At 40.5% G+C, this 17,531-nt stretch overlaps 1 protein-coding gene across 6 annotated transcripts in view; it reads left to right on the top strand.

The window, feature by feature from the left end:
- PRRG1 (proline rich and Gla domain 1) overlaps window positions 1-15,273 on the top strand; it is a 30,842-nt gene extending 15,569 nt beyond the window's left edge. For all 6 annotated transcript variants that reach the window (XM_071560225.1, XM_071561050.1, XM_071559420.1 and 3 more), the window contains 3 exons: window positions 1,661-1,709; window positions 7,133-7,293; window positions 11,922-15,273. In XM_071560225.1, coding sequence (XP_071416326.1) covers window positions 1,700-1,709; window positions 7,133-7,293; window positions 11,922-12,446 — 696 coding nt within the window. In that variant the 5' untranslated portion in view covers window positions 1,661-1,699 and the 3' untranslated portion in view covers window positions 12,447-15,273. The remainder of the gene's footprint in view (window positions 1-1,660; window positions 1,710-7,132; window positions 7,294-11,921) is intronic.
- Window positions 15,274-17,531: the final 2,258 nt, after the last annotated feature.

Below are 17,531 nucleotides of genomic sequence, written 5' to 3'. Positions count from 1 at the left end.
TTATCAGAGCAAGGGAGCACTCAGGGGTCTGCCTCTTCTGTTCTGTGTGTCTTATTTGAGGGGCTGTTGCAAAAGCAGCCATCTGAAGCTGGTGAGTATTGAATGGCAAAAGAAAATAATGATGTAGCAGGTGAAAAGTTACACCAGTAGCCAGTTCATTTGTGACCTGTTTATTTTAATAAGTTTGGCAATTTCTTCATCACAGGTGTTGTGGTTGTAACATTGTGACTGCCCAGAAAATTATGTGGATTTTAATTTTATTCAAGAAGCAGTTGGAAAAGGCTGTTTGTTTTAGCACAGAGTAGTCTGCTAAGAAAAATTCAGTCTATTAAAAGAGGTTAGCCTGCAATACTTAGTAATGACAAACTAAACACAGGGGTGGTGAGATTTCAGAGTGCATTAATGGCTTCAGTTTATTCACATTTATTTGCCTTTACAGAGATTTGATGAACTTGCTTTAAAATCAGTTTACTCCATCCCACATATCTTGTAGTCCCAGTCTACAGTTTTGTTAGTGGGCTGGGCTGTCTTTACAGAGCTGCATTCACCTCAGCAGCAGTCCTTACAAATATGGCTTACAAAGTCTGTTCTTGCCTGATGAATTACAGTGTTGGATGGGCCATGCTGAAAACATAAACTTTCCCTCTTTATTGCAACAGCCACCACCCACCTTTCTTTTACAGAGAGGTTTGCTTACGAGGGTTTGGATTTATGGAAAGTGAGGACATCAGCATGGTGTATGTTGATGTGTAACCTGGCCTCTGAGACTAGTGCTAACCTTTAGGAGTAGGTAATTTATTAATTAAAAAACCCCTCCAAACCTTAACCTCATGGTATTCTAATAACTTGGTTAGGCAGTTGCACTTTTCATGTCCTTGGCTGAAAGCTTTTCTTTTCCTACCTTTACCCATACTAATAAAGACTCCAAGAAACAGAAAACAGTCTCTCGAACTACCCTTGCTGCCTTCAGATGCAGTTCTTGTGGAGCACAATGAGCTTCAGGCATTTTGTCAACTGAGAGCATCTTGTCTGTTCTCTTTCCAAGATGAGGTACAAAGTGCATGTAAGTTCTTGTAGGGCAGGTTGGGATCCTCTCAGGTATTGCAAGTTCCTTTGCCAAATCGCAGGTCCTGTTCTGCCCTTGAACTTTATGCAGGCATCCTGTTTTAATCAGCAGCTGACTCTGAATGAATTTACATGTGTTCATTCTTATTTCAAAAAATCTGATCCATGGACTCAAGATAATGTGTTGACTTGATCTCTGCAGAGTAAATTTAAGACTTAGCTAAGAAATAAGTAATTACAGTGGAGAATGCAATACCTTTCAAGTTCAATTAGGCAAACCAGGTTGTATTACATTTAAAATTATACACACCCTTTATTTCATATTAACATGTTTCTATATTCTGAATATGAAAAGCCTTGAAAAAGATTAAAGTATTCACCAGAGTTCACCAGAGTTAACTTTTTTTGGATAGTATTCCTATACTACTGAAATTAGTCTGCATGCAGTACTGGTACATCTCAAAAGAGGGATTAAACTTGATCACGGGGTTTCTAGTAATGATATATTTATACCAATATTAGGGCATCAAGAGAAACTTTTCTAAGTTCATCATAATTCACAAATTCAACAGGATGTTTCCTCTTTTGTTTACAGACTTGATACTGTGAGTTCCCTGCCTCGACAGCGATCATCATGGATAGTGGTGAGTTCCTTACCTTTGTGCTGAGTGTGTGTTCTTTATTATTCCCTGTGATGTGGGCAGTGACACATCCTAAAACTGGCCTTTCCTCACATCCCAGTAACTTTGCACAGAAAATGCCCTCTGGCATTCAGCTGGTTTATATGTTACATACAATGCAGATCTTTGCCCACACTGATCTGAACTGGAATCACGTGACTGTTCTGGCAGAAATACATTATGCAGACCATAATAATCATCACAGACTTATTCATGGCCCTTTGAGAGTTGGCTGCAGAACGAAAACCACAGAGCTCAATTTCCAGCCTTGAGTACTTTAACTGATTTTAATTTCGTTCCAGTAACTCCAAAGTTTTACAGCAAAAGTGACTTTTTAAGCTTTGTAAAGAAATGCACAAATAACTTTCCAGTCCTCCACCTTACTGAACCAAATGGCTTTATTAAGATGAACTACAAAAAGACTCAAATTTAATAGCTGCAGCTTCAAATTTAAAGTTAAATGTTTATTTTTAGCATTAGTGGTGGTTTTAGTCTGCTTGTGTGTGTGTTGGTAAGGAGTCAAAAAAAAAAGCCTCAATAATGGTCTCAGTAGAGCTGGTTTTGGTGTCCCAGATGCCCCAGGCTTTGCTTTGGTGACACTTCTGTGTCTCAGAACGCTTTTCCCACGCTCCTGCTCCTGTTCCTTCTGTTGCTAAAGACCTGAATCTTGCTTTCTGTCCCTGTGACAGCTTCAGCTGGCAGGCTGCAGTGTGTCTATCCTCTCATGTCCTCGCCTGCCTCTGGTTCTGATTGAATTTCACCTTGCCAGAGAATCCATTCCCTGTTAGGATACCATGCAGGTTTTATAGAGAATGTGTAACAGGCTGATCTGAGTGGATTGCTCTCTTCAATAATACGTGACACTAAGTCTGTGGAATTATTTGTAGGGCTGACAGTGAGTGCATCCCTTAAGGAAAGCAGTTTAGAGTTCTCCCTTAAAGAGAGGAGAGCTACCTCTGGTGTGTGTGGTGTCCTGTAGCCAATGACATGCTTTGGTGAGTCTGAGGTGAATGGCTAGCCAATAATGTCATGACATGTTGGATGTGAGAGGATATAAAAGGTGGGAATGTTACTAAGAATAGAACTAACTACTATGAGTACTACTGCTATGAACTGCTACTGTGAACTATGATCTGTGAGCTTTGAGGAAACTGTCTGTTGAACTATCTTGAATAAACTCTTGCAAGCCTTCTGATCAAGCCTTCTGATTCCTGCTGTGCCTGAGCTCTTCTGACCATCATTCACACTTCCCCTGACGTGCCCCAGTAAAGGAAGACCCCAGTAAATGGTGCTTTCAATAAATGGTCACCCCCTATAAATATTTTCTTTGTAACTTTCTGATGCATAAAAACTTGGTAAAAGACAAGTGTTATAGTTACACCCAGAGCACGAGTGTGCCTGAAGAAACAATGGACTCAAATGCATTAAAATTGGTAGTTGATATATATTCATCTCCATTCTACAAAAATTGAGGGAGCAGAAGAGGCTTTAGATTATTTATTTCTGTGTCTATTTTCCATAATGCCAAAATCATAATTTTGATTTTTTTCTTTTCTCTTGAATTTATTAGCTAGTCTTCTTAAAAAAAAGTAAAAAAATAAGTTTTACCTTGCTTCATTCCTTTATTCTTGCCACATGCATGTCTTCCCTGATAATGTTCAGCTCCATGGTAACAGCTGTAGTGAATTTGGCCACACTGTGGCTTAGCTAAAAACCCAAAGTGGTTTTTTTACACACTTTCATCCAACTATAACTGAAAATCTACATGGTTATGATCCTGGAATACTAAGAAGTCAAAATGAGTTCTGCAGTATGTTTCCATTCTCTCTTTTTATGGGATTCGTCAGGCAATGACTGATTCTCATTAAATCCCTGTATTTCAATACCTCCAACAAGATTGCTTTGGTCCACGTGTTCTTATTTCCTTGATACATTTATATTGACTTCTCAATAGGATTTGAAGTCACTAGGAGTGTGTAGAGCATTTAAAATGCCACATCAAAACAAACATTAATATACTTCAGTTTTTTTCCAGCCTTGCAGGGTCAAAAGTCATTCCTGGTCTGGACTATCCAGAGATTGTTATTTATCAGATACATTCAGAATTAATTTGGGATGTAGTTTATTTTCCTCAGCGGGTTTTTTTGTCTCTGTGATGTATGCACTTTGTATACTGTATTTTGAGAGAAGACAGACTTTCTGAATATCAGTTACTAAATTAAGAAGTCATTTATATAGTCATATATTGGCCATTCTTGAATACTGAATGATACAAGTGTTTGCTGTTATTTGTCAAGGCATTTGAATCAGAAATGTACATTTAACTCCTTTTGGAAAACTAAAGTACTAGTAAAACTAAATTAGAAACTCATTCCTCTGTGTATCAAATGCATCATTTCTTAACATACCAGCTTTTAAACCTGTATTCTGTTTCTAAATTGGAAAGTGCATGCAGAAACAAAGATTTGTATCTTGTTTCTGAGAGCCAGAATGTTTAAGTCAGGGTACTTTTAGCTACCTGCATTTTCCTGTATTTCTTTTCCCTCTGCCTCCAGCACTGTCATAATTTCTCTCATTGCTCTTTTCAGGGATGGGTTCCAGCTGTCAAATGAAATTCCCTAGGTATTATCTGCTGGAGGAAGGGAAACTTGATTTATAGTGCATTATCTAACCTTCAGTGACTGACTCTACACATGGGCACTCTTAGGAGAGTCTGGCCTGACACTTGTTCCCTTCAGGAATGCCCACCAGAAGCAGGTGGAGCAGCAGCAGTCCATCCCCAGGCATGGCTGTGTGTGGCTTCCTGCTGTGGACAAGTCCTTAGCTCATCATATTTAAGTCATTACTGAGGCATGTTGAGAGAAATCAAGTTCTTCAGACCTAGAGGGGAGTCAGGAGAACTGTGGGAAATGGGAAGAAGCCATCTTTTTTTTTTCCTTTTTGATGAGATTTATGTTATTTAATCAGTGAATTTATGTGATGTGAGGTATCCATGTGCTCACCTGTGGTGCTGTAGACAACCAAATTAGTGGTAGGTGCAGTTGTAGAGTTGGCACTGGACCCCTGGCACCATCGTGGATAGTGTGATTTGTGTGGTGCATGTACGTACTTGTATTCAAACTGAAAGTACAGGAGCAAGTGGTGTTCTGGACTTTATTCTTCAGGTCTTCATTTAATCCTTTGCAAAAGGATGGTCACTGTCTAATGATTTGTAACAAAGTTGTGGTGGGTTGACCCTGGCTGGATGCCAAGTGCCAGCCAAAGCTGCTCTATCGCTTCCCTCCTCAACTGGACAGAGGAGAGAAAATAAAGTGGAAGGCTCGTGAGTCAAGATAAGGACAGGGAGAGTTCACCAGTTACTGTGATGGGTAGAGCAGCTCAACTTGGAGAAATTATTTAAGTTGTGAGAAAATAAAAACAAATCTTAAAACACTTTTTCTCCTCCCCTTCTTCCTGGGCTCAACTTTACTCTTAATTTCTCTACCTCCTCCCTGCAGCAGCACAGGGGGACAAGGAATGGAGTCAGTTCATCATGTGCTGTCTCTGCTGCTCCTGCCTTCTCAGGGGAAGGACTTCACACTCTTCCCCTGCTCTAGAGTGTGTCCCTCCTATGAGGTGCAGTCCTTCAGGAACTGTCTGCTCCAGTGTGGGTCACTCACAGGGTCACAGGTGCTGTCAGCAAACCTGATCTAGTGTAGGCTTCTCTCTCCGTGAGTCCACAGCTCCTGCCTGGAGCCAGGAGCCTGCTCCAGCTTGGGCTTTCCACTGTCACAACCTGGTTCAGGCATCCATCTGCTCCAGTGTGAGATCCTCCATGGATCTCTGCTCCACCATGGACCTACATGGGCTGCAGGAGCACAGCTGCCTCACCATGGTCTTCACGGGAATTTCTGCTCCAGGACTTGGAGCGTATTCTGTCTCTCCTGCTTCACTGACCTGGGTGTCTGCACGGGTGTTGCTCTCACATCTTCTCACTCCCCTCTTACTGGAGTTGCACAGAGTTTTTTTCACCCTTCTGAAATATGTTATCCCTGAGGTGCCATTCCTGGTGGGCTCAGTCTTGACCAGCAGAGAGTTCATCTTGAGCTGGCTGGCACTGGCTCTGTTGGACACGGGTAATTTCCTAACAGCCTCTTCCAGAAGCCACCCCTGTAGACTTGCCACTACCAAAACCTTAACCCATGAAACCATAAACCCATTGTAGAGACTAAAAATGAAATTCAAGTAGATCAGCCTAATTAGGCTAATCATTGCTGACAGATGCCACCACATCTATCTAAAGCAAAAGCACAGTGATTGCTTTGTTTACTTGCTGCCCTCCTTTTGTGACATTAAAAATCAGATGATTAAGGGAAAAAAGCCCCCTTCAGACTAGCTGTAAATGAAGCAATGCACAAATGGTTGCATAGGTCAGGAAAGTGGTACAAGTGCATTAGTGTGGCAGTGTACTGAATCATCCCCTCTTGCTGGCAGTGAGAGCCCAAGAGCAGTGTAGCACTGACATGATGTTCCTGCTTCCTGACCTGAAATACCTGGGGAATTTCTGAAGTATTTACTGCACTGTACCTCCAGGTAATTCAGTCTGATGGATTTTGGTGTGTCCCAGTTGCTGCATATTGCTGTAAAAATCATTGGGGCAGGGAGTTTGAGGGAAATCTGGAACATGAGAAGGAAAGAGAAAACTAAAAAATCCAGGTGAAGAATACCTGTATCAGAACATTGGTTGCCTTTTGGGATTGTTTTATTTGATTCAATGAGGTTTTGTGTATGAGTAAAAAAAATAGAAAGAGGCTACTTTCTCCCACACCACCAAAAGGGTGCCCATTTCATGGCCGAGATTTCTGGAGTGAAGGGAGCAAGTCTGCTTTGAAGTTGCTTAAGAAAACTTACAGACTTAAACATTGATAAATGCAGCTGTTCTGGTGTGACTGACTCCGGGTAAAGTCATAAATATTTATATAAAAAACTTCAGAGCATTTTGGCTCTGATGCCCTCAGGCAGTTGCAAATAACATTTTGAATGTTCACAAGCAGGATTTGTTTGTTCTGTGTCCCTTTAGTTTAGGAAATTGCTTGAGCTGAGCATGTGCCTGTCTCTTCTGAGCACTTCTTATGCCCCGGCTTCAGTCTTGTTTAAGCACGCGTGACTGTGATGCTGAATTGAGGCCTATTGCATTTATGACATTAGAGCAATAACTACTGAAATTGTAGGCCCAACTACTTACAACAGTGAACAAAACTAGGAAGGACCTTTTATCATATGAAATAAAAGGGAAGACTTTGAAAAAGCTGTTTCTCAAAAGCACATTTTCTTTGAACAATTCCAGCATGAGGTTTTGGGTATCTGTTTTAGAAATTACCTTTGTCGTCTCTCCTCTTCTTATTCAGTGTTCTTAACAGAGGACAAAGCCAACTCTGTGTTAAAAAGATACCCAAGAGCCAACACGTTTCTGGAAGAACTAAAGCAAGGTGACATAGAACATGAGTGCAGAGAAGAAATCTGCAGCTATGAAGAAGCAAGAGAAGCATTTGAAAATGAGGAAAAAACGGTATGTTTTGTCGTGTTTGTAAAGATGGATGGGGTGTATTGATGCTAAATTTTTAGGTGTGTTGAATGCTTGTGTGTTTTCCAACATTACATTAGATTTGATTTGATTTTGGGAGTGGTTCTTCAAGTCAGATAAGGTGTACAGATGGACAGACTGCACAGCAGTAACTTCCAAATTCATCCTAGAATTATAGATAGGCTTGGGTGGAAAGGGACCTTAAAGATCATCCAGTTCCAATCCCCCTGCCATGGACAGAGGTGCCACTCACTAGGACAGGTTGCTCAAAGCAACCCTAACCTGGTCTTAAATACTCCCAGGGATGGGGCAGACACAGCTTCTCTGGGCAGCCTGTTCCAGTGCCTCACCACCCTCTGAGCAAAGAAATTCTTCCTAACATCAGGTGTAAACCTCTCCTCTTTTAGTGTGAAACCATTCACCCTTGTCCTATCAATATCTGTTCATGTAAAAAGTCACTTTTCCTCTTTTATAAGCCCACTTCAGGTACTGGAAGGTGCTATAAGATCTGCCTGGAGCATCCTCTTCTCTGGGCTGAACAGCCACAGCTCTCTCAGCTTGTCTTCATCGGAGAGGTGCTCCAGCCCTTGGATCATCTTTTTTGCCTTCCTCTGGACCTGCTCCAGAAGGTCCACTTCTTTCTTGTGCTGAGGACCCCAGAGCTGGGTGCAGCTCCAGAGCAGAGGGGTGGAATCACCTCCCTGGCCCTTACGCCCACACTGCTGTGGATGCAGCCTAGGACACAGCTGGCTTTCTGGGCCTTGAGTGCACACATTTGTCCCAACTTTAAACTGAATTTGAAGGGGGTAGAAGTCTTAAAAGGTAATTATGTTTACATGTGTTGTGCAAATTGGCAGCTGGAAAGAAAAGCAACATGAGGGAAACCCCCACTTGAGAAAAGGTGGGCAACAGTGTCATCTCTTTGGCACCACCATTTACTCAAGTAGCCCATGTACTGGTTCTATCATCACACACTTCTGTCTGATCTGCATATCTTAAATGTAGTGGTTTTGCTTGGAAGAAATTATGGGATGGGACAGTATGGGGAGTATATAGAAGCAGAGGACACAAGTCTTGACTTCTCACTTTTCCTGGCAGAACTTGTTTATTGAATGTGTTCACATGAGAAGAGTGAGCAGCTCAAAAAGCTTTCCATTTAAAATATTGAATCACAGGTTTTGGTGCAGCTGGCCAAAGTGTTCAGTGCTCAGACTCTTGATAGTCTAAAAATAAGGAAAGTGGCCTTCTTCAAGCTGAAATCTGAAAGCCCCCAGAGAGTATTGTTAAGCAGCAGTGATGTAAACATGGAAATAGCCATAGTTTCAGTGTTACCATGTGTTATGCAAGGGCAGTGATCTATTAACTTGATGGGAATGAAGCAGAAACTGCCCACACAGTATGGTTGCCTAACTCCACTGGCTTCTCTAATTTAAGAGGCTTGTGGGCTAATGGCTCTACAAGCAGTAGCTGCACATCATATGCAACATATCTCATACTACTTCACAACAAATACACACAGATTTTCGATGGTGGCTTCTGAACTATTTAATGCAGTAAGTCAATTCTTTTTTTTTTAGTTCAAGATAGATACGGATGAAATTAGTTCTGAATCTGAAGATAAATCTAAAATGAAAGCACTTTCTAGAAAGTGTGACTAGGAAAACTTATCTTCAAAAGGAGCTTCTATCCCTTGTGTGTTTTGGCACAGGGAAATTGTACTGGCAAGGCAGTTTAGTGGGTTAGTGATAGAAGTGGCATAGGGAACATTGCAGATTTCTCCAGAATTTACATAGGTAGTGCCTTGCACTCTTCACTGGCTGAGCTCTACATGAAAAAATAACAATGGAAATGCATACTGGACATTTTCTTGGCATCTTTTTGTTGGAGGTCATACCTGGGGACATGAGTGAGAATTTTCTGATTTATAAAATGAAGTGGTAGGACATGTGCCATCTCTGCAAAACTGCTTCTTGCTAAAGCTTTAAAGTGTGTTCACGCACATGGTTTTTACCTCCCAAACTTGCCATGGTGTGGCTATGCCTAAGGACAGGTCATTGTGCAATTAAGAACAGAGTGAGTGTGTACAATGAGACAATTTGTATGAAATTCTAACAAAATATTGCTTTAACTTTTTGTCTGAGTCACTAGAGAAAACACAACCTAAACATGTTGCCTCTCACTTCAACTGCTTTTTTCCCTTTTAGGAAACATTTTGTGTTTTGGTAGATAGCAGTTCTCCTTCAGAGGTATTTGGGAAGTAGTAAAATAGAAATAGTTACATTTCTCTTCTTGCTGCAAGTGGTGAAGGAGCTTCCAGTAAGGTTCTGAGCTTTAATCCATTTCTGCTACTGTATCCTGATTTCCTGGCTGCTGTATTGTGGCTAATGGGCCGGGCTCTGCTAATGTGCAGTCCTGCCTGACCAGCCTCATTTACTTGGGCTTTATTTAGTCCATTGTTCCCCACCAGTATCCACCCATACAGCCACTTAGTCAGACTTAACTTCCGTGTCCCAGGGGAAGGAAATGGATGCAGCAGACAAGGAATATGATACAGTATATTCAGAGAAGGGTCAATGATTTCATAGTATAGGTGGACTGGAATTCAAATAGGGTCCATAGCTTATTTATCTCATGGTGACCTTGTTCCCTGTAATCTCTCACTTTGCATTTTTTATCTTCTCCACTTGGATCTTCATTTTTCTGCAGTCTCCTGGGGCTGTGTGCAACACTCGGGTTTGTAATATTAAAATAACATCAAGCAGTTCCCTGCAGTTGTTTTTGGTCCATGAGTTTTTAATTAGCATTGTGTATGTCAAGTATACATACCTAGTATTCAGTATTTCCGTGACAGCTTTTAATATTTTGTGTGCTTGGGGATTTTGACAGGTTCACAATTATTATTTAAAATTATAAAGTTAATTATAAAGATAATGCAATTACATTAGGCTAGTGCCAACAGGGAAGAATTTGCAAGACTTGGTGGATAAAATAGAATATGAAATTCAGTGTTGACAAATGTAATGCATGTGGGGGAAAAGGGAACATTCATTATATATATGATTGACTCTGAACTGAATTAGGGAACAGGATCTGAATTTGAATCTATGAAGACTTGAATTTAATGCTCAGGGGTCAAGCAAAGCCAAAATAAAATAAAAAACTTGAATGCTAAGAATCTGATAAAAGGAACAGGGATCAAAATAAAGAGTGATTCTGTCATTGCATACCCCTGTCTTGAATGTGCCATGTACAACTTTGGTCTCCCTATCTCTTTAAAAGCAACTTAGTAGCTGAAGGAGGACCAGAGGAGTGTGACAAATGGCCAAAGATATCAAAAGACTTCTATAACAACAAAAGATCATAAAGTAATTAAATCAGGCAATATGTGATGGTGTCTGTGTCCTCTCATGAAGGCTGAGCTCAGGTCAGTCACTTGCCATGCTTCTGATGGAAGGAAACTGGAATGTGCAGGTTCAAAGCAAAGAGAAGTATCTCTCCTCACCACAGCTAACAGAGCTCTGGACTGCCTTCCCACAGGATGTTTCAGATCCTAAAAGCTTGTATATGGTAATAGAACAATGATGTAAATTAAAGGAAGATAAATCAGTTGGAACCATTAAATAAAGGAATCAGCTTTGGCTAATGAAAGTTCTTGAGGTACAAATAGGCGCAATCTGGGAGAATATCACTGCCTGTTTGTTTGACCTTTCAGCAGTCTCTGATGATTGTTGTCACAGAGAAGTTACCAGATTAGGTCTGACCTAGCAAAGCTGGTTATTGGTGGTGCCTGTAGCCTGCAGCAGCACTGTGTGGTCACTGGTCAGTTATGAGAGGTTGTTGGAAGACTCAAAAGATTTATTCAAATGTTTCTGTGCAAAGTATCTGTGTGCAATTGTAGCACTGACATGAATTTTATTTCCATTAACTAACTTTTTTTTCAAATTGTACTCCGTGAAGATTTTAAAAGCTGAAAGTCACAGATCTTCCCACAAAGTTTAGGTATTGCAGAAATTCCAATGTTTTCTGTCTTGCTTTATCCTAGCAAAAAAACCCAAACAAAACAACAAAGAAAGTACTGAAAAGCTTAGCAAGTGGCTCAAAACATGTCAACACCAGATCTAGAAGGATGTGATTAAGACTTCTGGTGTCAGTCTGTGTGTAATTATGGATGCTGGATAAATACCCAGAGGAGAAGAAGTGAATCTTTTCCTGCTGCCTGAAACAGGGGTAGACCAGAAGAAAACAATGGGGGTTCAGGGTTTTTTTTACTAGTTTGTTTGGGGGTTGTTTGTGTTTGTTTGGGGAGTTGATTGTTTGTGTATTTTTGCCTAGTCCTGTCTGTACTTCATGTTTGTAAACACTGATGCAGACACAGGACTCTGAAAAGTGGTGAGGAGTTCGTTTCAAAAAACCAAATTGCTTTTGTATCACTAATGATGTCAAAAGGAAAACTGAAACTTTATTGTGTGTGCTTATCCATGCCAGTTCTTATTTTAATCACCAATATTTGAATTGCCTTTTTCCCCACTCATTCATTTAAAACAACTTGCTTACATTGCTTATTTTTTTTAACTGTCGTATAGTTTCTGACTTACTGTGTCTTGCTCTTCTAGAAGGAGTTCTGGAAAGTCTACAAAAACGAACTTCAGGGAGAAAGTAACACAGGACATAACTGGTATTCATTTTACCTTGCGTTTCCATTAATCATCGGCCTTTTTGTTACCCTCATTGTCATTTTTGTCATATGGAGATGCCTGTTCAAAAAGAAGATGCGTGGACAGTCTGTGTACGGGCACAGGGGAGCCCTCGGAGCGCTGGGCGCCGGCGCCGCGGCTGATGGCAGAGGGGCTGTCCCGCCGCCTCTCAGCATTGTTCATTCCCCACAGGAGGAGATGTATGAAGTCAGCGGGCTCTCCCCGGGAGGCCTGAGCTATACGGATGCACGGTCAGACTCCATCTCCACCAGGCTCTCAAACTGTGATCCTCCTCCTTCATATGAGGAAGTCACTGGGGAGATCACTGTGAGAAGAAGTGAAACTGTGCAACATTTAGATCCACCCCCCCAGTATGAAGACATTGTGAATTCCAGCTCAGCCAGTGGGATTGCACTGACTCCCATTGTCACCAATACTAAGTGAAACAAGAAGCAGCCATGGACCTTTTTAAAATCAGCAATCATTTTGTAGCACTTTATCCAGGCTTATTATGCATTTCTGTAATTTAATGGACTTTTACAATGAATTTCACTTTTTTTTAGGTTCACTCATTCTTTGGGTTTGGGATGTTTTTTCCCCTAAAAAGGTCTTATAAGGAATCTACATTAAGAGTGTAGTGCAGATACAGATGTGGTGCTCTGTCATACTTCTCAAAAGTACCTCTGTTTTGAGGGATGTCACTTGTTTTGTTCTGAACATTGTCCACATTCCCCACAAGATTTGTGGGATCCCTCTCCCCTTTCTTACTGCAGACTGTCATAATTCCCTGCAATGGGGAATTCTTAAACAACATTTTAATAGTTACACTAAAGGGGACTAATTTTGCAGTGTTGCCTCTAATCTGGTTGGTTCCTTTTTCTCACTTGGATTTTGTTGCATGCTGCACCATGCCCTGGGCCCTCAGGATGCTGAGAGCAGGATGCTTTTGTCTTCAAACCAGGATCTCATTTAGAGAATGCTGGGGTAATAGCAATAATTTCAGAGTCCTAGCAGAAGAGATACATTCTAAAGCTTTGCTATTACAGCTCAAAATTCTGTAAATGTTCGAAGCTAACAATTCGAAACACTAATTAGTGAATTTAATGGTGTTTGGTTCTGTCTGTTCTGCCTTTCCTCTCTTTTCCTGTCTGTTTTTACTTGTGTATTCCAGAGGTGAGAAGTGTGCATATGTTAACTTCAGAACTAGAAAGTTGATGCAACAGTAAATAATGGTAAACTGAAATACTCAAGAGTGGATAAAATCCTGATCATAACTTCCTATCATAGTCTTCACTGTCCCCAGGATGTTATCCATAAGCACATAAACCCAAAGGTATTACTTTCAATTTTAAAAGGGCAAAAAGGAAGGCAATTCAGTGTGTGTGATTTCCTTTTTTCCCCAACTATGGAAACCTTCCTCGGGGTTTCCCCAGCTATGAACCCCTTCCTCACATTCTAATACTCTCCTGCCTACTTACATGTACCATGTGGGCACCCTGTTTTGGTGCCTTTGGAAATCCTTTGCAGAGAATATAGATACCTTTTTCAACAATAAATAACATTCATTGCTTATCCTTTCCAACAAGGTGTTCTGGGAACATGCAGGCATGTTCCTGACCATTAGTGTGGAGTGATTTTTTGAGGCTGAAGAGATGATGCAGGTTAAATACAGGCTTGTACAAAACTTCACCCACCTGGTTTAGATGCTGATGATAGTTAAGGTGGTGCAACTTCTAGTGCAGAGATTCTCTTTTCCCCACTTGGTTTAAAAGTTCATTGCTTGGCTTAAATTCTGAATAGTAGTTTGTTTTCTTTCTTCCCACCCCAAGGTAGTGTGGCATTAGCTTCACACTGTTCCATGTTCTGCAGATCAGTCATGAACTGAAATGTGTTTAGCCCTGAAGGACTGAATTGTTTTATGTTGGTTTTCTTAGAACAGAAACCCAAACGTCACCTTGTTTCAGACACCCCAAATGATATGCCAGTGCTGTACATTGAAATTGCTCCTAATGTCCATCTCAGGAGGGCTTGGCCCACCTTTTCCCAAAGGATTTTTATGGGAAGAGGCTGGAAGGAAATGTGTGGTCATAGATGAGTGTGTATATGCACACTTTGTTAGGAATGTGATCTGATGTACTGACAAGTAGAGTGAGAATTTTATGGTTAATGTTCTCATTATTGACAAAGAGTAGGTTGCCTGTGTTGTCTGCTGGGGATCTTCAGTTGCTAAGGCAAGTTGTGTTAAAGTTAATAGATGAACTCCTGGCCAAACTCCTACCTCTGTTGTCTAAACAGTAACTCTTATTTATGTTTATTATATACAGTTGATATTGGGCAGATAAGTACAATATTTTTGCCACTTGTAGTAAAAATTGCCTGAGTCTTGTTTGTGAACTGTCTGATCTTTTCTTCTGCAGTAGTTTTAGCTCTTATGAATCCTGAATTGCCATTTGCAGAAGTTAAAGCTCTTTTTATACTGAGCAACAGTTAATAAATAAACTGCTTTGGGCAGATGTTACCAAAACAAAGTGCCTCATCCCAGCGTGCAGGAACCGCCTCAGAAAGGGCTGGTACTTCAATGTCTGTGCCATATTGGCATCTCCTGTGCCTGCCAGCACAGAGAGCAGTTTTAGCAGTAACTTTCTTGTTAGGATAGAAGACTTTCCTGTAGGAGATGCATGGAGATCACCCATTTCACCTTAGGTTTTTCAGCAGCTGTTGTCATCCCCTGACATGGGCAAGTCTGGTTTAGTAGTTTAGAGATGAGCTGGATTTTCCCTTTTTTTTTGTTACTGTTGTAATTTTTTCTTTCTTTTTTTTAACTCTATGTTTCACTACAACTTTTAAAGACTTGCTTTCTAGTTCCTAAATTGAATATATTACTTAATCCTGTTACTGTATCCTGTAGATACTTTATGTGCAATGCAAAATTGATACTTGCCATCCCAAAAAGAAAAGTCACAACCAAATACCTGAAGTGATCTATCTGTGAGTCACATTTATTGGGCTATGCCTTTTCCATGTACATGAGCATGAAAGCCATTGTGGGCTATAAATTTATGTCTTGGTGAATAAATTTTATAGTTAACAAAACTGTGTGGGACAGTTGTGCAAATGTATTTTCTCTGAGACATAAACAGTTTTCTCCATGTTGGAATAATACCACATCACAAATTGTTTTGTTGTGTTTTGTGAAATGTGGGAAAATAGCTTAGTCTTGAGGATGACTTTTCTAACCTGATTGAAAAATAAAATTTTATTTCTACTGGGATTTTATACAGCTTTTTGTTTGTTTGTTTTACTTATCCTGTAATTGCATTGTCATGCAATGAATATGAATTTATAGTTGTACTTCTCTGAGGTTTTGCAACTCTGAATGCAGTGCTATCTTGACTGATGACATGAATAGTCAGGATACTGCCTTTCCCACTTCTGAATGTAACATTGAATTTCATCTTGTATTAGGACTGAGATGATTTAGCTACTAAAACTAACTTAAGTGTGTCACTGATTTAAGACATTATGGAAATTAATAATTTGCTTAGGTGACATTAGCATTGGTGAAGGTTGTTCTGTCTTCACTGGATGTAAATAACCTCTGATTACAGTATTGCATATTTTAAAGGGGTTTGGTTTACATTAAATTATCCTATTTAAACATTTTTGCCTATGTTTTTAGAAAATTTTTTGTAACATTTTTTTCAATATGCTAAATAAAATTTTTTAAGATGCCTCTATTGCTTCAAAATATCAATTCTACACAACTACAGTGAGAATTAACTTTGTGCATTTAAATGATCTTTTAATTTCCATTGATCTATGGATTTAATCAGTTGCATGAATCACTTGTTTTGATTATATAAAACGTCTCTGTAATTTTGTTTGGAAGTAACAAGTCTATTCTTTCAAAATTCAGGCTCAGTTTTAATCAGACTTATGAATTTGTATCGTTTCCAGTTTTAAAGAAAGCACTTGTAGCCATAGTGAATAACAGACACAGGCTGAGGGAAAGCAGAAATTACTCCATATCACAACAAACTGAAAAAGCACAGTGCACTGCAGCAACAAGTGTTTTAAGTCAAAGGACTTCATTTCAAAGCTGACTTCAGCCATTTGAAAGGGATAGAAAAGTTTTGCATCATCTCTGGAAGCAATGTCTTAACAGTGAACAAACCCAAACCTAACCTTGCATAATGGCCCTGCTGGAAACTGAAGGTCCCCATTCCAGTCCACACAACCTCTGTGTCCTCCTTTCTCGCTCTGGTAGGCAGGACAGTGTGTCCCTGGTGCCTGCTGGAGAGGCTGGCGAAGCCTGGAAGGGGATGGTGTCTGAGACTTTGGTGGGCACTGGCCATAACAAAAGGGCAAAGAGAGGCTTTTGAAGCAGCAGAGTGAGTGTGACTTTCCAAGATGTCCCATGCACAGTGTAGCACCTTGTTCCTCTTGGAGAGCTTTTTATCCCAGCAGGACACTCTGCCCCGGGTTAAGTGGTGTTTGCTGTGCACGTGCCTGTTTGGTGTCCTGGGCACACATCCATCAGCACTGGCCTGTGTGTTTGCACGTGGCTGAGAGCAGGATTGCCTCTGCATGCCTGGCTGCCAGCGATGGGAATGTGGCACACACAATGTCAGGCTGGTGTCGTGAATCTCAGTGTCTATAAAAATCAGATCATCGCGCAGGTTACTGGTGATGAATGTTCATTATTTATTGGTTTGCATGCCCTGAGCACTGTTCTCTGCTGCTCTAAATCACACTGGTAGATTTCTTTTCATCTTCTGCATAACGTGAACATTGTAAATGTCTCCTGGTGCTACTTGCTGATTTTTAAAAAGAAGGAAAACTATGGTCAGCTGAAAGCACAGAGGTGACATCTGTACTATTTCATTGCTTGCTGATTGATTGATTGATTTGCTACAGGGTAACTGAACTTTGAGCTTTGCCAGAAAGTTGAACTATGCTTTTCTTCTGTGGGGGAATCAGGAATTGTATTTTTTCATTTTGCAGTGAGTTATTGAATGCTAAGTAACAAGCCAGCACAAGACAGGCCTTGCTTCTATTCCCTTGACCATGTGTGTGTCCAGCATGTGCAGTGTGTTATACAGCACTTGCTTACCTTTTACCTCTCTGCACCAATCTTTGCTGTAATATTAGCACCTGTGTTCTCTTTGCCTTTCCTGTCTCTGGGTGTCATGCAATAAAAACACACTGACTGCTGGGCTGTTTTCCCCTTAGAAACAACAAAACATTAAGAATCCAAACAGAAATTTTCAGTGTGACCTGTTTTCCTTCTCCACTTGTAAGCATTGTGTGTACCTGCATCGCTCCTGGCGTTCGCTGAGGAGCTTAAAGCAAGAAGGAAACAGGTACTTAAATCATTCTGATACTCCCAGCAATGAAATCTGGATGAAGAATAATCTGTACCAGACTGTCTCCCCAGACTTTCCTGTTGTGTAGGATGTGTTTTCCCACACAACAGCCCCTGGCTTGATTCCATAGGTCAGAGGCTCCCAATTTGAATTTTCTTTAGAT

The sequence above is a fragment of the Pithys albifrons genome, chromosome 1 (genome assembly GCF_047495875.1).
Source record: "Pithys albifrons albifrons isolate INPA30051 chromosome 1, PitAlb_v1, whole genome shotgun sequence".
Taxonomy (NCBI): Eukaryota; Metazoa; Chordata; class Aves; order Passeriformes; family Thamnophilidae; genus Pithys; species Pithys albifrons.
Note: the sequence above shows the minus strand (reverse complement) of the source record. Positions and strands in the feature narration are given on the sequence as shown.